Raw genomic sequence first — 19,758 nt, 5'->3', positions numbered from 1 at the left:
TCAGTTATGAAAGTAGTAGGAGTTGAAACCGTAAAACTTGTTTTTTCTGCCCGTGCGGCAGTGGTCCCGCAAGTCCACGGTGGCCCCCTGGAGGGCGCTGTGGAAGCGCTTCTGGACCTCCGTCTTACTGAAGGAGTCCTGCAGCTGCAGCAGGGCTGAGTGGCGGAGCCCCGGAGGGTGGGCGGAGAGGGGGGCAGGGGGCCGGGGCTGGATGCAGGGGTTGGAGATACTGCGCTGGACCTCGCTGTCCTGCCAGTCCTGATCTAAAGCTTGCTTTGAAGACCTCTCTGTCTCTGATTCAACAGCCCCCTTGTTATTGGTGAATTCGGGCTGGCTCAGGCTGAACTTGTAATTGTCCCTCCTCCTGCTGGTAGGAACATCTTTGCGGCTTAATATTTGTGTGTTATCTTTGGGGCCGCCTGTTTCGTGCGTGGAGGCGGGCCGCTGGCGGCTGAACGGGGCCAGAGAGTAGTCTGTGTCTATGGTTGGTAGTGTCTTCTCCACTGGTCCCAGGCCAGCTCCGGTGGCTTGGCGATTCGGTGACGCCGCTGTTAGCGTGTGAATGAGAGGGCGTGGCCCTGTGTGGCTACAGCTCGTCTCCTGGGTGACGACACTGCCCTGGCTGCGGTCTGGGCGTGGCATCCTATAATGACCAGCCAGGCTTCCCAGAGGCCGGGGGGTGTGAGTGGAGGTCAGGCCTGGGTCCAGGGGTTCAGCAAGGGTCGGGTCAGCGGAACGGTAGGAGCTCTCCAAGGTACGCCGCCCCTGGCGCGCTCTAGCCTTACGGCCGTCTTGCGGGTCAGAGGTCACTAAGACGGGGTGGGATCGCTCCCTCTGGGAGAAACAAGCCCTTGTTAGAGAGCTTTGGCTGGTTTATTCAGTTAATTGGGGTGTTTGTTGTCATGCAGAGTGAATTAATCACTGTTATGCTCCAGGCTCTCCGGTCCACTTTATATTCTTACCAGCTGTGCAGTGTACGGAGTCATCATCCCAGTGATCCTGTCGATGGTCTTAAGATGGAAGTCATCCATCCTCAAGGGATTAGCAGGCCCTGATCCTGAAGGAAAAATTGCATTATTTCTATTAAATTTAATATTGTTATTATGTAATTATGTTTACAGGATGTAACTTACTTCTACAAATGATTGTTACTTGATCTTCTTGAACCATGGGATGGAATGTACAGTCTACAGTTTCCATGGTTCCAATGTTTTCTTTGGTACAGTTTTGGGGAAAGCACTGTACCTGTGAAATGCAGCTGGTAGGAGGTGACCCAATGTGACCTCTCCACATTCCTGAGCATGTTGGCTGTGCGCTCAGACAGTGTGATGTCCCAGTCTCGCAGTGTGGAGTTGGGGAACACTGTCTTTTGGGCCTTGGGGTAGAACACCTGGCTCTCTCCCTTCACTGGCTTGGGGTACTGTGACCCAGAGCACCAGGCGTGTAAACAGATGGAGAAGGTGATTATACCATTCATCTGTTCCTGACCAGTTGGGCTCGTCCAGTATTTTTTTTTTTTTTTAAGATATTTTTTAGGGCTTTTCAGCTTTAATGGGACAGGACAGTTTGAGAGAGACAGGAAACGTGGGAGAGAGAGAGGGGACGACATGCGCGCCGCACGAAGGATTAGCCTTCATATGGGGCGCGCCTTACCCGGTGAGCTACCGGGGCACGTCCAGAGTTACAGTATGAGAATAAGCTGCTGTTGATACTCACATCCAAGAAGCCGTGTTGTCCAGGCCAAGCCATGGCATTCTTCCTGGCTGACATGGGCGCCTCCAATACCTCATGACGGTATGGACCACCTGTGAGAGTTTCAGCGTCCTCGTCTTGAAATGTGAAAGACCCCCTCCCCCATCATCTGTCTCTCTCTCGATCTCTCTCTCTCTCTCTCTTTCAGTCAGTCTCTCTCTGTCTCTCGCCCGAGCGGTAATCAATGGCATTCTCACCTTTAGTTTTGCTAAGCACCGTGACCTCTGGTGCGCTGGCTGGTAGGAGGGGGTCGAGGGGCCGCCGGGAAGCAGCCCTGACTCCGGTGTCCGGGTCGTCTGGCGAGCGGAACGTGGGGAACACGGCAAAGCGGGAAATGTGGGACTGATAGGGATGTTCCTTTGGAATGGGAACCTTTATCGTTCTCTCTCTGTCAGGGAGATCGAGAGTGTGTGAGAGACAGGGAGAACACGCTGACAGACAGCAAAGATACCACAAGTATAATACCTACGCAATGTTGATGTCAGATGGCTTTGGCATACTGAAAGGAAAGATAGATATTAATACTATTATTGTTGATATGTTGTGATACAAGATCCTGCCGTACCCATTACACCCATTGCCTGAATATATTTTGCTGGATATTAGAGACAGGACATTGACATTATTCACAGTTCTTAAATCAAATTGGTTTATATAACAAAATCAGCCTACAGTTGATCATTGAGACGGACGTTACTTCTTTTGGTGGCAGTGATGTCATAGAACTGTGGAATGGTGACGCTCCTGTAGGGGCAAACTCAGTGAGAACGGCATAATAGTGCAAATTGCAAAGATATACACAAATATATACATTTTGACTAGAATTAGAGCATGCACAATTAGCCAATGGCACGGAGTGTCTAGGGTTCATGGTATGGCTTTTTTGTCTGTGTACTCAGGTAGGGTGGAGCCTCCATAGCTGAAGTGACGATGGCCCTTGATGATGGCCGGGACGTGGCCACTCCCCTGGGAGCTGCTGGGCGCCATCTGGTGGCTGGGAGGCCACGTCAGTCTGCGCTGTGGCCTGGGACGGTGCTGAGCTCTCTGGGAGACATAATGGAGGAGAATAGGATCACCTGCTGCTGAGGTACAAGTTAGTGGTTCTCAAAGACACGCCCACAAGGTCCTGGACCGCTTGTTCTCATTCGTCTCATTGTTTGATCACGACTGCTGAACGCAGTTGCCTAATTCATCCCAGCTCCTCGTTGTTAATGAAACGTTGAGTCATAGGTGGAGCACTGACACAGTGATCTGACAAGACCAAGAAGGTTGTGAATGGTGACATTTTGGATGAATGTATTTAGATGATGAATAGGTAATGATTTTTGAAAAGTCAAAAAGGAGTTCATTCATAGGATACAGAAGTACATTATGCAGGCCTTTTGTGGATGATTAACACAAAGGTTCATACAGTATCAACCAAAACAAAAAGCGACCATTTTGAATGAAGCGACACATAACAATGGCTTATCAACATATCCTCATTCAGTCTCATAACAGACGTTCCAGGGACGGACAGTAATAATGCCTTTGGAGTGTGGTCACCTTATTCCTGCATCCAGTTCATGATTTCCTGAATGGCTGTGTTCATTGGAGCCACATACAATGACTGTCATGTTGTCTTACCTTGGCAGTGGGGGAGAGTGAGCCTTACAGCGTGGAGGGCAGCGTGGCTGAGGAGACGAGCGAGGATCCCACTACGGCTGCTCCTTTCTACCTTGTATGTGTCTCGCGGCAGTGAAGTCTCCTCTTTCAGCCGTTGGAGGAGGGAGGGGTGGTCCTCCAGTGAGGGGTCTCTGTGGAAAGAGCGACGCCCTGGTGCTGGTGCAGGCGTTTACTCCTCCGTAGTCCTCTTGGTTCGGGTGGATCAGAGGGGGGATGGGAGGGTCTCTGTTTGGGAGACAGAACTATTCCCTATGTGCCTATGTGCTTGGATTCCTAGGCTGTCCATTGTGACGATTCTACAATGAGCAACAGGATCTGGTTGGATGACACCCTATCCACGGCAGCTCATCGCGGCTGTGAGCACCCCGGCCAGCGTGTTGTTGTAATCAAGACCTGTGGTACAAACAGAGATAGTGGCGATAATGGGAGTGTGACTTGAGTACTGCATTAAGCTCACTGTCGATGTTTCACTTCTAATGTTACCTGGGTTGTTTTGTCAAAGCTAGACAAGGCTATGTACTGTATAACCTCCTTCAGCCCATGTCTTTGAGCACAGCAAAAGGCAGCCACGGTAATATCGTCCATTCATTTCTTGGGACTTGTGTTAAGATGCTGTAGTGGTGAGGGGGGCGATGCTATCACAATGTATACCTACAGCAGACTGTTAGATGATCTCCTCAGGGCAATCACAGCTGAGAATGAACAGCCTTGTTTCATCAGGCCTCAATCATGGTAATATTACAGGGTTACAGATGGGTGGACTGGCACAACGAGGTCTGCAGAGCTTTAACAAAGGCTGAAACCGAAGAAGGCCCCGTGTCCGAGACTAACGACACCGGATATCCAGTCCATTCAGTGGCAGGGGTGGTGTCTGGTTACTGTACTCAGGAGTCATTCTCCCTCATATAACTGTGAACGCATGGCACCACGTGCTCTGGTCACACTCCTGGCGACCTGTTGCATTAGTATCCTACTGTACGGGCACACACCTGCATTGTACTATATTCAGCGGCAGGCCGATCCTACCACGATGCCTTCCTACCAGCTGCCATTGTAACCGAGTTGAATTGTTTAAACTCACTCCCCCAGTATAAATGCCACCCACCCGCGCCATCGAATTGCTAGATTTTCGGTGGTGTAGCCAGCTAAAGCGGTGTTTAACTGAGGTTGTCATGTGCGTTGGCAAGACAGAGGACTTGAGTTTGAACCAGTGTGGATAAGTAGGGTGGAAGCTATACTGACAAGTGATACAGTGACACCTGTTACGTTACACCATTGGACAATCAATGCCCTGACTGATTGGACAGGACACCATGGAACTGAGTCTGCTTGGAGGGAGACGGTTGGTTTGTGGCTGGAAGGAGACAGTTGGGGGCGGCTCAATCATGAGTAAAAGACTTAAAAAACAAATATGTGCGTGTACATTACATTACATTAATGGAATGTAATGTAATGTAAATGCGTGGTGTTTAAACATTTGAGTTTTGGTGAAGATGGCTGAGCATGAGAAAGAAATCTGACTGCTTTAACAGCGAATGTACAGTATGGAACTTTGGCTTCTAGGAAGTTGAAGGGAAAAAAGACCTGGACAAGAGCTACACGGTATGCAAGTTGTGTCGAGCTAAAATGAAATATGGGGAACACACCAATAAAAAATGTTGATGCATCAAGATGCATTGATAATTGTTTTATAATCGCTAACCATTTTATAATCACTTTGTTGCCCTCTGAATCGGAATCGAATCTAACCTTGAGGTGCCTATATTCCCACCCCTAAATAGTTCAGTGTTTGTATCAGGGCAGCCGCACTAATTTTTATTTTAACCTTGCTGCTAATGAGCAGGCAACATTGCTGTAGAGTGGGCAGCTGGGACGCCGGGGGCAGGGTTCTATTCGGAGCAGTATTTCTATTGGCTGGTGTATTTTATGTTAATTTAAAAATCCGTCCCTGTCACGCTCTGTCCGGGACCCCTGTGGAAACCCGTGCCAAATATGGATGCTATCAGACAGACAGTGTCCGAGGAAAATCCCTACAGAGAGGCAGGCAGGCCGAGGTTACATAATTTATGTGTTAGATAGATACTAAATAGATCAAAGTGAACCCGACCAACACTATTGATATATAGGCCTATGTCATACATGTATATGGAATGGTGTATCCTTGCTGAGAAGCTCTTTATCCTAGTCAGAGATCGACTAGGCTGTTCTATTCTTGCCAGTTACTGCCCCCGGGTAGGACAGCAGTTAAACGCAGTTGAAAGCGCAATTGCTTGCATGAGTTGCATCAGAGTGACATTTCACTCTGAAATCACAGTGGAACGAACGATGTTACGAGTCGGACTAAAATGTATCTTTAAAGGCAGGGCTCAGGTCCGCTGTCCATGGTGCTGAAATGGCGCTTTCACTGGTTTGGAACGTTGACTAACAGCAGAACAAATTTTGGCTTTGTAGCTATACAACTGTCCTGTGTACAACAACAAACCATTATTGATGTATAGGCTTACAGTGTAACTGTATAAGTATAGTATAACTGAATACGCCTATGCCTATGAATAGGCCTATGCCTGTAAATGGTTGAATTCTGATTTGCATCGCATTAGCGCAAGGCTACTTTTAAACATATTTATACATTGGGACTCATCACCTTAAACTGTAGGCCTGTCGATTATCAAAACAAACACTGGCCCGCAACGACTATGGAAACATATGTAAAATAGGTTTAAGTCTCAGCGTGTTCACCTCCTGAGTTCAATCACTAGCGAGCACAATCAATGCAACTGTCTGTTTGAGGTGGCATGGACTGCTTGCCAAGCAGCCCAGGCTCTACTTGTTTAAGAACCATATTCAACGTTGGTTTCTTAATTGGGACTCTCGTGGGATCTTAGTCAAAGTCTCAGCAAAACACTGAGATTGATCACACGCACCAAAACTAAGTCCATTGACCAATTACCCTGTTCTGCCTCAGCGGAAGAGCTGCTTGGATTAGATTTCCTCCTGCTACATTATGAATGTGCCATAGCCCGCAGTGATTTCCCGTCTGCTGCTTGTTAATATTCGGTTGTTATGGAAAGGCTGTTTGATTAGCTCACTGGTGTCAAACTAAACCACCGCGAGGCTGCAAACATACCCGTGTTCTACGGCACATCACTGCTCCTCATCTCAAAGTGTCCAGACCTCATTAACCCATCTGTGTAGCCTAACATGCACGGCACCTATAGAAAATGGCCATCGGTGTTCAGATTGCTAGAAATCATGCACATTTTATAAACAGATACATCTTCATACCATCTCATCACACACTGGTGGACGTTGGAGATGTACGGTAACTCAGTTCTCTCTCCCTAGAGTGGGGAAAACTGCCATCTCAAAGCAGCCTAGCTGGACTATTTTCCATGAGAATACAGTGAATATTTAAACCACTTTTCAAATTGAGTGAAAAGTGAATATTTAAAACCACGTTTCAAACAACACAGACCTAATATGTGCAGAGGGGGAGCGAATGAAAGAGGGAGCAAGAGAGAGAGAGAGAGAGAGAGAGATGTTGCACAAACATACAACAACAACCTTGTTCATACAGCCTACTGCCGAATGCAGCTCGCTGGCTGCCGGAATTTCAAGAGAGAAGCAAGGCCACTGAGTCACCGGGTAACGCAGCGAGAACTGAATAGCAGGCAAAGTAATAATCCACACTTTGTGGACAGTCACATAACCATGCAAGGCATTTAAAGGGGAGTGTGGGATGTCACAATAAGGAAAGGAATTCTAGCATTGTAAAGACTTCAAAGAGGTCATGGTACAGGTTATTATGTAACTGTTTTCACTGCAAGGACTGACTTTATAAGTATATTTTATTCACCATATAGTGACTCTTTGGGCTACACATTATATAACACAAGCACAACGAGATTTTTGTGTAGAACCTCTGCGTATGTGCTGCTGTATGCATCACTACTCTGTCTAAAATGTGATTACCGCGCACTTTAATTTAAAATGTAATTGCTAAATCACACTCTAGAACGTCTAAATGCGCTACATACTTCTCAAAGCCTGGTTTGCACTGGGACTCTGGGGAGGCAGGGTTATTGATCTGTTTTATAAAGTGGTAATTGGCTTCTCGAGGTGTGCTGGGCAAATGTGCAAACAAGCGGATGGTCTAAATGTAAATTGTCTTCATCTCTCTCTCCTTCTTCCCCTCCTCTCTCTCTTTCTCTCTCTCTCTCTCTCTCTCTCTCTCTCTCTCTCTCACACACACACACCGAAACAACATAAAAGATCCACAGAAATGTGTATTCACACTAATAACCGGAGCCTGGTTGAAGAAGGTGGTAGACCGAATAGCTTCACCAGTTCATTTTTCTAGGGAGAATATTCAGGCTTTTCTACAGCTCTGCATATCTATACAGGACCCCCAGGACTGGTCAGTCCAACCTGACTGTAGCTGGCCCCTCTTCCGGGCGTCATCAATTTGATCTCAACCAAAACAAGAGTTATTAATTTATTGAATACCCCATCTCCGCTCGCAGCATTTCGGAGAGAAGGAGAATGGACTGGCTTAAATGGACAGTGAATAAATGAACTGAAGCAGTATCGCCGGACTCTACCCCCTCAGACCACTCTGAGCTGACTCGGTAACGGCACATTTTCTATTCATTGTTGTCTTTTTAGTTTTCATAATGACTGCTTTTGACTTTTCGGATGTTGAAGCGTTTTTGGACTGTCATCCGGATCTCTTTGAGGAATACCTTCATCGTAAAGGAAAATGCGATAGAATGAGTAGGTGGCTGAAGGAGAATCAGCCGTCAAAAGTCTCAGTTGCCGATGAAAAGCGTAGTATTCCCAGGGACCCTTTGTGGACGTCCAACCCTGACGGACTTCGACGCCGCTCGTCCCAAATGGAACTCCGTCGCAACTTCGCCCGGTCCAAAGCTATGACCGCGCACAGAACCTACGACGAGCATGTCATAAGTGAACACGATTCCCAGTCCAGCATGAGACGCCGTGCGCTGTTACGCAAAGCCAGCTCCTTGCCCCCGACGACTGCACACATTCTCAGTGCCCTGCTCGAGTCCAGGGTCAATGTGCCCCAGTATGCATCCAGTGCCATCGACTACAAATACAGACTCAAGGAGACCAACGAGAGGGAGTTTTTCCTGGAGTTAGTTAAGGATATTTCCAATGACCTGGACATGACAAGCCTGAGTTATAAGATCCTAATCAACGTGTGCATCCTGGTGGATGCAGACAGGTGCTCGTTGTTCCTCGTTGAGGGCCCCGCGCACAAGAGAACACTCGTGTCAAAGTTTTTCGACGTTCACTCAGGCACCACCGTCCGACCCTCCTCGAACACTCTGAACTCGAACGAAGTGCAGGTGCCTTGGGGGAAAGGCATTATCGGATATGTGGCAGAGCACGGGGAAACTGTCAATATCCCTTACGCTTATGAGGTAATTTTTGAGACACATTTACTTTTTTTAACGTTGCTTTTATTGCAAAAAACAACAACAATAGTTTATCTTCATATATTTAACCGCAACCAATAGGCTAATACATCCAATAGTTGCTCCAGCCTCACCCTTCCACCCAAGATTAATTTTACGCGCGATAATTTAGCTTACATCTATCATCGTCATGACAACTCGAGGCAATGGAGCAAATGGCCAGGCTAATTATTTTCATTAGACTACGTCAAATCACAAAGCTTCGGCACTCCATTGGCTGCAAGCATCTCGCGTCCAGGCGCACGCGCCCCGCATCATTATAATGGCCACGAGCGCCTGCGGGCAGCATATTGACTGGATTCTCCAGGTACATCTCAACGACAGACACTGTGTGTTACAGTACCTCTCAGCAGATACATTGCATTGGAAATAATTCTGATTTTAATAGAAATTAATGGAGCCTTATAGGTGCATTGGAGTCAACACCTGAATATGGCACCTTTGTTGTAAGCATGATAATATTATTCCGTTTTTATTAGGCTAAAACACATACACTAGGTATACACACTGAATGGCAGTATTGGGGTGGCTGTGACTCAGGAGGAAGAGCGGGTCGTCTAATGATCGTAGGGTGGGCAGTTAAAATCCCGGCTCCTGTCCATATGTTGGGCAAGACACTGAAGCCCAAATTGCTCCCAATGAGCAGGCTAGCACCTTGCATGGCAGCTGCTGCCATTGGTGTGTGAATGTGTGTGTGAATGAGAGGCCATTGGAAAGTGTTTTGGATAAAAGTACTATAGTAATTGCCATACAGAAACACATATTTTTAATGGATTCAAGTGATCCATTAAATCCCCACAAACCAAATATCCCCTGTATAAAATAATAGCTCAGATAGCCATATCATGTTGCACTTTGTGATAACCTTGTGTATTGCTGAGATATATTTTTCTCTGAATTTGTTTGTATGTGTTATATGGGCTACGTGAGTTGAATGGACTATGCGAGTTGAATGGGCTACGTGTGTTGAATGGGCTACGTGTGTTGAATGGGCTACATGTGTTGAATGGGCTATGCGAGTTGTATGGGCTAACTGTACGTACGTCTTTATCAGCACTTCTTCTGTCTACCTTTTTAGGATCATCGCTTCAGTGATGAGATCGACAAGCTGACAGGTTATAAAACCCAGTCCATTCTGTGCATGACTATCTGTAACAGTGATGGCGAGGTCATCGGTGTGGTGCAGGCCATCAACAAGAACCCTATCGGCTCTCCGTTCACCGAGGATGATGAGAAGGTCAGTGCACTGTCATCTCCTATAGCGGAAACAGATCTAGTCATGAACCATACTCAAAGCCTTCGAGTCTGTTGTGAGCACTGCAATTAAAAGTTTATTCAGTGTCAATTAAGGAAATGTCATCAATTACCATTTTGTTTATTTTTTTCACTAATGGAAAGTTACACATGCTTTGGATCAGGTATTTCATCAATGTGTGTTTATATTTAATAAATGTGCCAAACATTACTAGTATTATGTACTGTATGAGTGATGAAATTACCACCAGGTGGCAGAATGAAATCAAGCATGAATTCAACCATCATTAGTGAACCCTATTCATGCATTCTAAATTGAGTCTGTAGTAGCTTTGTAATCCAATTGAGTAGTAGCATTTGTAGTATTTGTAATCCAGTAATGTAAGAAACAGGCGGACAACAGAACTGCCAGTTGAGACTATGTGGTTTATTGACAAGGCATCAATAGCACTTCGTCCCAGACGATATCATGCAACAACTTGATCAAGTACAATCCCACATTAATGTATCATTTGATAGTGACGTAAGGACACAATATGATTGGACAACATGAGAGGTGCGATTGTCATAAGTACACAGAAACCAGACCCAAATTGGGGTTCTGATCTAAGTCCATACAAAACTACTGATGTGTTAGGTATTCATACAAAGGTTACATAAACCGATCCATTTACAGTAATCTGAGGCTGAATCGGTCCTTTATGTCAATGTGAACGGACAGGCAGGCACCTGTTGTTTACCTAAGGCACTTTATCAGAAACTGGTACATCCGATGAAGGTCGAGGGCTCGATTCGTGCCCACAACAAGTCGAAAAAGAGTAGCTGCACAATATATTTTGACTGGAGACAAAGTGTTGTGTGAGCGGATTTTTAAGTGTTGTAATTGCTTTTTTTTCCTTTGGGAGACCAACCTCTTATGCAAGAGAGAACAACTGAAAAAATGCTCACCTTGCATTCAAAGATACTTGTCGTTCTTTTACTTCATTAAAAGGAACTCAAGAGGAAATCAGCCAGGTCTGCTGAGACAAATCGAAAATAATGTACTATATTCATGTTAAACTAACCTAAAGAATATATCTGGTGTTTTGACCCCCGGGGAAATTATACTTTTCCTGTTTGTCATACATACCCATAATTTACTGTTACTCTGATTCTGTTTCGTTCCCACCAGGTCCTTCAAATGTATCTACCGTTCTGCGGAATATCAATCTCCAACGCCAAGTTGTTTTCAGAGTCTCGCAAAGAGTACGACAGGAGCAGGGTGAGCAGGCCAAGACGAATCATTGTAGTTTAAAAGAAAAACGCTTCATTTGGTGTTTTAACTGTACACGTAATCCTGGGGATAGCATGTCATGTTACTGTTCGACTGAACACAATTTGCAATATTGTAGTTTTCCTTCTACAGTACAGGATGTCTGTGTAACCGAGTGAAAAGTGAGAGTAGCTGGTGAAGCTCACTCTTCAAAGGAGCACTGACAGTCCCTACAAGAGGGACGTCCCTATTGGCGCAATTGTCAGCGTGTCCGCCTCACAAACGAGAGAGCTTGACGAACGTGGGTCCTAAACACGGGCCGAATTGTTGAACACAACGCAGAGGAGAGTACGACGGTTACATCTGCCTGCGTACGACGGTTACATCTGCCTGCGTTTGATGTATCGGTCAAACTAGTTTTGGGGTTGACGGTTTTTCTCCCACGCAGGCCCTGCTGGAGGTGGTGAACGACCTGTTCGAGGAGCAGACAGACCTGGAGAAGATCGTGAGGAAGATCATGCAGAGAGCCCTGACCCTGCTGCAGTGTGAACGCTGCTCTGTGCTTCTGCTGGAAGACATCCATTCACCGGTGAGACCCCGGTTCAGCTCAGCCCCGCCCTCTACTTCTGCTCTTCCCCACTCATCTCTCTTTGGTCATCTCACAATGTCTTGTCTAAAGAGCTCTGAGTTGCTTGTTCTGCATCCGTCACGTTGTCCTTACTCAACGTTTTAGTCTGGTCCAAATCCTTTTCCCCTCTCTCGTTCATTCTTCCGCTGTCTCTTGATTACAGGTTGTGAAGTTCTCTAAAACATTTGAACTCATGTCTCCTCTGTGCACTATGGACCGTGATATCAGGTGATGTCCTGTTTTAGGATTTGTTTTCCATTTAAACTAGCTCAGTGATTTGAAAATATGACTGTACAAAGGAAAATCTGCTCTTACAGTAACCTAACTGTATCAGCCGTTTCTTGAGAGCCCCGTGTTCCTCTGTGTCTTTGACAAAGTCAGCATGGAGAAGCTGTCCTGCTCTGATTGGCTGATCAATAACAGCATTGCTGAGTTGGTGGCATCCACAGGACTGCCTGTTAACATCAGTGATGTTTGTCAGGACCCCCGCTTTGATGCTGAGGTGTGTACGGTACCTATCACTCAGAACTGTGCACACTCACTCGCGCGCGCACGCACACACACACACACACACACACACACACACTCGCACACACACACACGCGCACGCACGCACACACGCACACACACACACACACAGACAGTCGCACACACACACACGCACATAAAAAACACTCTCACGCAGGAATGTACTCACACACAACACACACACACACACACACAAAGAAACTCTCACACACACACACTCACACACACACACAAACAATCTGATGCAGACATGTACACGCACACAAACGCACATACACACACACACACACACACACACACACACACACACACACAGACACACACACACAAACAATCTGACGCAGACATGTACACACACACGCACACACACGCAAAGAAACTCACACGCAAAGAAACTCACACACACACACACACACGCACACACACACGCGCGCACGCACGCACGCACACACATAAGCATGGATGCTCAGAGTTAATTGCACTCTCTCCCTCCATAGGCGGATCAAGCCTCCGGGTTCCACATCAGATCGGTACTGTGTGTGCCCATCTGGAACAGAACCCACCAGATAATTGGTAGGTTTTCCCATCTGCGTTCCCCTGAAACATTCTCTCTCCAGTTCACGCAAGCAATGGACCGTTAGAAATTAATATTAATATTGCCTTTATATTTCTAAGGGGTTGCCCAAATTCTCAATCGCCTGGACAGGAAGACCTTTAATGATGCAGACCAACGACTTTTTGAGGTGAGGTTCTTCTTCAGAGGCGACTACAGTATGTATCAGATCAAGTGTACAGTATACATCAAGTATATACAGTATCACACACATATAGCACATCAGTTGAATGTATTCTCTCCCTAGGCATTTGTGATTTTCTGTGGGCTCGGCATCAACAACACTATGATGTACAACCAAGTGAAGAAGACGTGGGCGAAGCAGTCTGTTGCCTTGGATGTAAGCACTACCAGCAGCTGCAGCAGAACCATCATTGTTGTTGGCCACACATCACAGTATTCATTCATGTCATCCTCCCATGCACATTCCCAGCCTGCAAACATGGTTCTGTCTCCCTACCGTACATACTTCGCCCATTCTTAATAATTCATCGTCAATACATGAGACCAGAGGAAAATGCGTTCGGCCGACCCAAAAGATTCTCAACAAGGTGGTTCTAAAAGCATGACACGATACTCTGATCCCGAATGTCTGGCTGGAGAACTGAGAAAAATTCATCGGATCAATAATGTGAAAACTGTGGGGGTAATGATGTACAGTAGGCTAGAACTGATGGAATCACCTCCCCTGCTGAGAACTCACCCTGTGTATTAGGGGTGTAACGATACACTAATCTCACGATACGATATGATACACGATATTGGGTTGACGATAACAATACGATACGATACACTAAGGGCAGGTGTGAAGCGTTGCAGTAGCGCTGCTATTCACACCAAAAGTGCATTTCTCCACATCTCTACTCCACTACACTTTGTGAATTTAGAGCTTAACTGTTGTAATATCATGGATAGGCCTAGAGACAAAAGACGTGTTTGTTACCAGCATTGTGTAGCCATCGTTCACTGATATACAATAAACGTATCACAATATTGTTTTCACCTTGACGATACGTATTGTGACGTTTCTGTATCGCGATATATTGTGGCAGGATATATTGTTACACCCCTACTGTGTATACAGTACACATACTGCAGTGCATTTTTCAGTATACTGTATGTGTAAATCGTACTTTGCTGCGACTACTGTAATCCCAACAGACTATTTTGCTCAGCTCGTTTTCCCTTCCCTTAGATGCTGTCCTACCACGGCACATGCTCCAAGGTCGAGGTTGACAGACTTAAGGTACATCTGAGCATCTCTCTCATTCAAGAAAGAGAAATCACAACATCTAACATGCTAGCTAACTGTTACTCAGTATCCAGAGAGAATCCTATAACATTTGTATTGTAAATGAATGACAAGTGCCACTACGGTTGTATAATGTTTAATGTATAATGTATAATGTAATTGTAAAGCACTTCGTAACATTTGTTTAGAAAGGTGCTACATAAATAAAGTATATTATTATTATATAATATTCCAGTCCTGTGTCACCTCGAAACAGTGACAGCCCATCAGTCATGTATCACTGCTGTCTGGAGCACAATAAACAATTCTTTTAAAAATGTCTTGAAACTGAGGCCCCTGCTGCATAGCCTTCTCTGCTGCCACTGGCTGATTGACAGTTCTGGCCATTCTCCCTAAGGCTGCCAAGATTCCCCTGAGCAGCGAGCTGGGAATAGACGAGTTCCACTTCAATGACTTCTCCCTGGACAACGACGCCATGATCACCGCATCGCTCCGGATGTTTCTGGAACTGGGAGTTGTCCAAAAGTTTAAGATCGACTATGACGTGAGACCGCACTCTAAACAATAATTGAGGCTAGAAAATGGAGAATGTACAGGTAGGCTTTTTTTTCTCTCTTAGAAGTGTCCAAAATCTTCCATGAACAGCTAGCTGTCCTTCATGTCTCAGGTCCTGTGTCGCTGGCTCCTGACCGTGAGGAAGAACTATCGCACGGTGGCCTACCATAACTGGAGGCACGCCTTCAACGTGTCCCAGTGCATGTTCGTCATGATCACCGTAAGCGCTTCGCCTGTTTGGTTCCTCTCGCTAATCATCACAACCGCCGTAGGCGAAGTGCCATCTAAGAAGCTGAAGTCCCGAGAGGTTTCTGGGCCTCCTCACCTCTCGTCTGCCCCTCCCCAGACCGCCGGCTTCCAGGACGTCCTGTCGGACTCCGAGATCCTGGCGCTGATGGTCGGCTGCCTGTGTCACGACCTGGACCATCGCGGGACCAACAACGCCTTTCAGGCTAAGTGAGTATGACGAGTCCAAGAGAGAATGAGGATGTTCCAGTTGGCTGTGCCTGCTCACTGCTCTAGCCGCCCCCCCCCTGGCCCCTCCCCCTTCCCCCCCGGCCCCTCCCTACAGGACTGGCTCCGCCCTGGCGCTGCTCTACGGGACCTCAGCCACCCTGGAGCATCATCACTTCAACCACGCCGTCATGATCCTGCAGAGTGAGGTAGGTGAAACATGGCCGCCGCCGTCAACGCCATCACTGTGAGGTCCCATCCGTCGGCCAATCCCGTCACTCGGTCCTCTCTCCGGTCCATCTCTGACCCACATTTACCAGTCAGCACTTGTCAATCTCAGCAATCTTGGGACAATACATTTTCTTTCTGGTTCACCAAAAAGGTTATGCACGTCCATTTAGTGCTGGTGCAAGACAAAAAATTAACAGCCAACTCTGGTCAGTAAAAGATTTTAGCACAGTAAAACTTGGTGGAGCAGTAGCCGTTGTGCAGATTTTTCTATTTTGAATTTCCTCTCTTTGCCTGTTGGATAGTGCAGTATCCTCCATTGTCCTATCCAAGTTTCATTGACCGGAAGGGTTTAATGAGACTGGTTTCCTTCGAGCTCTACAGCTCTGTTTGATCACCACTGTGCTCCCCATTGATTTCCTTTAGTAGAGAACAGAGTGGAAGTCTGCAACCGTTCCCGATTAACACTGCTAATTGGAGTCCCACTCTCAGAGATGGATGAGTTTATCAATAAAGAGTCTTTATAAGACATACTTAATTCATTCTTTTGTCTCTAATAGTCTAGAGGGATTTCAGAGAAAAGGCCCTCTATAAGATGTGAGGGGCATTTGGGGGTAAAAGTCAGGAACCAGTCTATATAACATAATGCAAGGGTGCTGATTCCACAAAAAAACTGTTCCCAAGCAAAAATAGTTTTTTACCTTATAATTTGCATATCAGACTCCGCGCGCTCCCCCTTATTTTTGTATTTATGGCATCTTAATGACATCAAAAATGCAGATTTTGAGGACACTACTGTATATAAAAATATTCTGCAAAGGATCCATTTGGCCCCTGGTGACACAAAATACATTGATGTCTATGGAGCACCATTCTATAGACTATCATGGGGACTCCTGCCTCCTATAACTCGTCCTCAGAACTAGTCAGTCACAGCCACAGGACTGGTACTGACTCAGGTCTGGTCCCCCGAACATGGAGATATAAGAACCAAGATGGAGTGTTGTTCCTGGGCCAAGTTATCAGAGGTAGAAGTCCCCTCAATGTATTTGGGGTGACACAGGGCACTGTACTCTTGGCCAGGAAGGTGCTATTGTTTAGGGATTGGTGTCCGTGTGTGAGAGGGACCATACCTATGTCACCGTATGTGGTTCTGAGGGCAAGTTATAGGAGGTGGAAATCCGTATGAGGGTCATTTTCCCCTCTAGACTATAATAGCAATCCAATGGTTTTGTCTTTGCACAGGGTCATAACATCTTTGCCAACCTCTGCTCTAAGGAGTACAGCAGCATGATGCAGCGGCTGAAACAGGCCATCCTCTCCACAGACCTCACTCTGCACTTCGAGTAAGTGGCCCTTCAAGGGAAGTCCAGCAGCATGTCTATGAATGTGTCCTATTATGCTATTTTTCAACAATTTAATATGTCTTTGGGGTCCTTTGCCATCAAAAATAAAATGTATCCACTCTGCTCTGCTGTCCTTTGAGCTTGGGAGACGATCTGTGCTGCTTAGTACATCCAAGAACAGAACATTTTCCTTGCGAAGACATTATGCTAGCGGGGTCCCCGACTGTGACGTAAAGTGACACAGGAGATTTTAATGGCTTGCAGGGACTGCCTTTTTTTCTAATGTTTTCATTTCGGCTGACCACAACAAAATGACTGGGTTGTTTCACTTCATACTTTGTGAGTTAGTAGGCCCATCAGAGACTCAAATGTACATCCAAAAACAAGTAAAAAGTTAGTTTTGCAAACGTGGACCACTTTAACTTAGTGAAAAGTAAAATAATAGAGACATGTTTATTTGAGTGGTAGCGCTTTAACGTGGACTTCTTGTGATCCTATAAGACTTTATCTTCTCATGATCCTGAAATGCCTACAGTATGTTGTAACGCAGGTTTTTCATTCATTTAAATATCTGTCCATGTCTTCTGTTGGCTTCTCTGCTCTCTTTGCTCTGTGAAAGGCGCAGGACCCAGTTCTTTGACCATGTGCTGTCTGGGGAATTCAGCTGGGAAGATGAGGCACACAGAGAGGCTCTGAGGTCTGTATGCTTCTCTCTGTTTTCCATTGAACCAATGGTCATTGTACGTTAATTAACCTAACACATCTAGCATGATGTACTGTATGACTGTCCCTCTCTGAATCTGTACAGTATATCTGTATATTAGCCTATCTTGACACCTTGAACAGGTCTATGCTAATGACAGCGTGCGACTTGGGTGCGGTCACTCGCCCGTGGGAGATCTCCAAACAGGTAAGACCTCCCCTTCCGAAAGGTGTCAAACACTCAGTGATTCTCTAAGTACTTTCACAGATCATAGAACGTTCGACCACTGATAATATTTATGTCCCAAGGTTGCAGAGTTGGTGACCAGTGAGTTTTTTGAACAAGGCGACAGGGAGAGGTCTGAGCTCAAACTGACTCCGGCGGTAAGGGTAGCTCTACGCTCTTCATAGTCTTATAAAAACCTCTGATACACACTAGCTGTTTACATAAGCGGGTTATGAAAGTTGGCCACTTATGGCTAGCACCACATTAAAGACATGTATAGAGGCTTTGATCTGTCTCTATGCTGAGCCACCTGAGCTTTCAAACCACCCTTGGGGTTGCAAACTGTGGCCTTGATGTACACAGTCCGTTTGATATGCAACTGTTGGCTGGGAGGACTGGAGCTGGAGAAGTGATTAGGACTGGCTTGCTTTCATGGTGAAGAATAACAGCAGCCTTCTACCTCTCCACAGGCCATCTTTGACCGTAATCGGAAAGACGAGCTGCCCGCCCTGCAACTGGAGTGGATAGATGGGATCTGCAAGCCCCTCTATCAGGTAGCCCAGACAACAATCTGATCAGGGCCATATACAGGCCAGATCTGGCACTTGTGGCTTAGTTCCGGTCCAGATATGGCCCAGATCCGCTTGCTATCTGGGAGGCAACACAGGAAATGTGTTACATAGTGGCATGTGTGCCTAAGACAGTGTCTCTTCTAGGTGGTGTAAGTGGAGCTGTAGGTAGAGGGAAAAGTCTCACACAAACAATGTTAGCTCAGGTTCTGGATCAAAAATACAACATGAAAACCAGAAAAAAATCCACACACTGTAGCTCGCGTATAGTAGATTTATTCTGTGAGGTTTCGAGCCAAAGCTTTTCCTTAGACGTCTGAGAAAGAGCTTCGGCTCGAAATGTCATTGAATAAATCTACTATACGGGAGATGCAGTAAGTGGAGCCGTCTCTCTGTTTCTCTCCCAAGGCCCTGGTGAAGCTCAATAGGAAGCTGCTGCCAATGGTTGACGGGATAGACGCCAACAGAAGGAAGTGGGAGGAGCTTTGCTCGTCCTATCAGCAGACACGCGGAGCCTCGGGGTCCAGTCAGTGTCCTGAACCCGGCCTAAACCAAGAGTCAAGACAGGAAACGCAGTGCAATCAACACTTGGAGCCTACTCAGCACCAAGAGTCTGAAGGAACCCCTGAGTTTGGGTCTAATACAGAATGTGATCAGGATCTGAAGTGTGAAGCCTGTCCCGAGCCCGAGTCGGAGGAAGGAGGGAAGAAAAGAGAGGGAGAAGGGAAAGGGAGGTCTGGACAGCTTTCTGAGGAGCAGGGAGATGAGGCATGAGGAGAGAGGGGGAGGAGACAGGAGGAGGGGGGGGGGGCAGGAGGACAGGGGGAGGGCAGGAGGAGACAGGAGGAGGGAGGGACGGGAACAGGAGGAGAGAGGGGGAGGAGACAGGAGGCGAGAGGGGAGTGGTCAGGAGGGGACAGGGGAGGGGTCAGGAGGAGGGGGGTTAGTTGGATCTGGTTGGGTTCTTATAAAGGTCCTTTTTGAAGCTCTGTAGTTAGTTTACACGGAACCATGTTGATTTGTATGGCATTCTAATTGCATACAAAAAAATACACACTGTCAAAGCACCCATCCCCTAAGGTATGTTTAAAATGTGACATTGTAGGTAGCGTTGATGTTACATGATGTTACAAGCATAGAGCAACTGCACACGTCACATTTTTGTTGGGTTGGGATCAGTTCACTTTCAATTCCGTTTGGGAAGTGACAGTTAAATGAATGCATGCAGTGCACTCCT

General features: G+C 46.4%; 2 protein-coding genes across 2 annotated transcripts; one reads left to right on the top strand and one right to left on the bottom strand.

Annotated features, from left to right (window-relative positions):
- On the bottom strand, nt 1-4,531 carry spmip4 (sperm microtubule inner protein 4; the record flags this gene model as incomplete). Its single annotated transcript, XM_084442063.1, has 8 exons — nt 1-834; nt 963-1,057; nt 1,246-1,420; nt 1,717-1,805; nt 1,950-2,140; nt 2,425-2,496; nt 2,648-2,796; nt 4,523-4,531. The coding sequence occupies 8 exons, from the start codon at nt 4,529-4,531 to the stop codon at nt 1-3; spliced, it is 1,614 nt and encodes a 537-aa protein (XP_084298189.1).
- Nucleotides 4,532-8,090: 3,559 nt separating this feature from the next.
- Nucleotides 8,091-19,295, top strand: pde11al (phosphodiesterase 11a, like; the record flags this gene model as incomplete). Its single annotated transcript, XM_084442062.1, has 20 exons — nt 8,091-8,861; nt 9,994-10,152; nt 11,341-11,430; nt 11,870-12,010; nt 12,213-12,277; nt 12,431-12,551; nt 13,075-13,150; nt 13,253-13,320; nt 13,438-13,530; nt 14,386-14,436; nt 14,840-14,986; nt 15,110-15,217; nt 15,344-15,453; nt 15,569-15,659; nt 16,924-17,024; nt 17,644-17,721; nt 17,871-17,934; nt 18,036-18,110; nt 18,423-18,506; nt 18,930-19,295. 20 exons carry the CDS (start codon nt 8,091-8,093, stop codon nt 19,293-19,295), a joined length of 2,859 nt encoding a protein of 952 aa, XP_084298188.1.
- Nucleotides 19,296-19,758: the final 463 nt, after the last annotated feature.

Source organism: Borostomias antarcticus (genome assembly GCF_949987555.1).
Source record: "Borostomias antarcticus genome assembly, chromosome: 8".
Lineage (NCBI taxonomy): Eukaryota > Metazoa > Chordata > Actinopteri > Stomiiformes > Stomiidae > Borostomias > Borostomias antarcticus.
The sequence above is the reverse complement of the archived record's forward strand: the minus strand, read 5'-3'. Positions and strand labels throughout refer to the sequence as shown.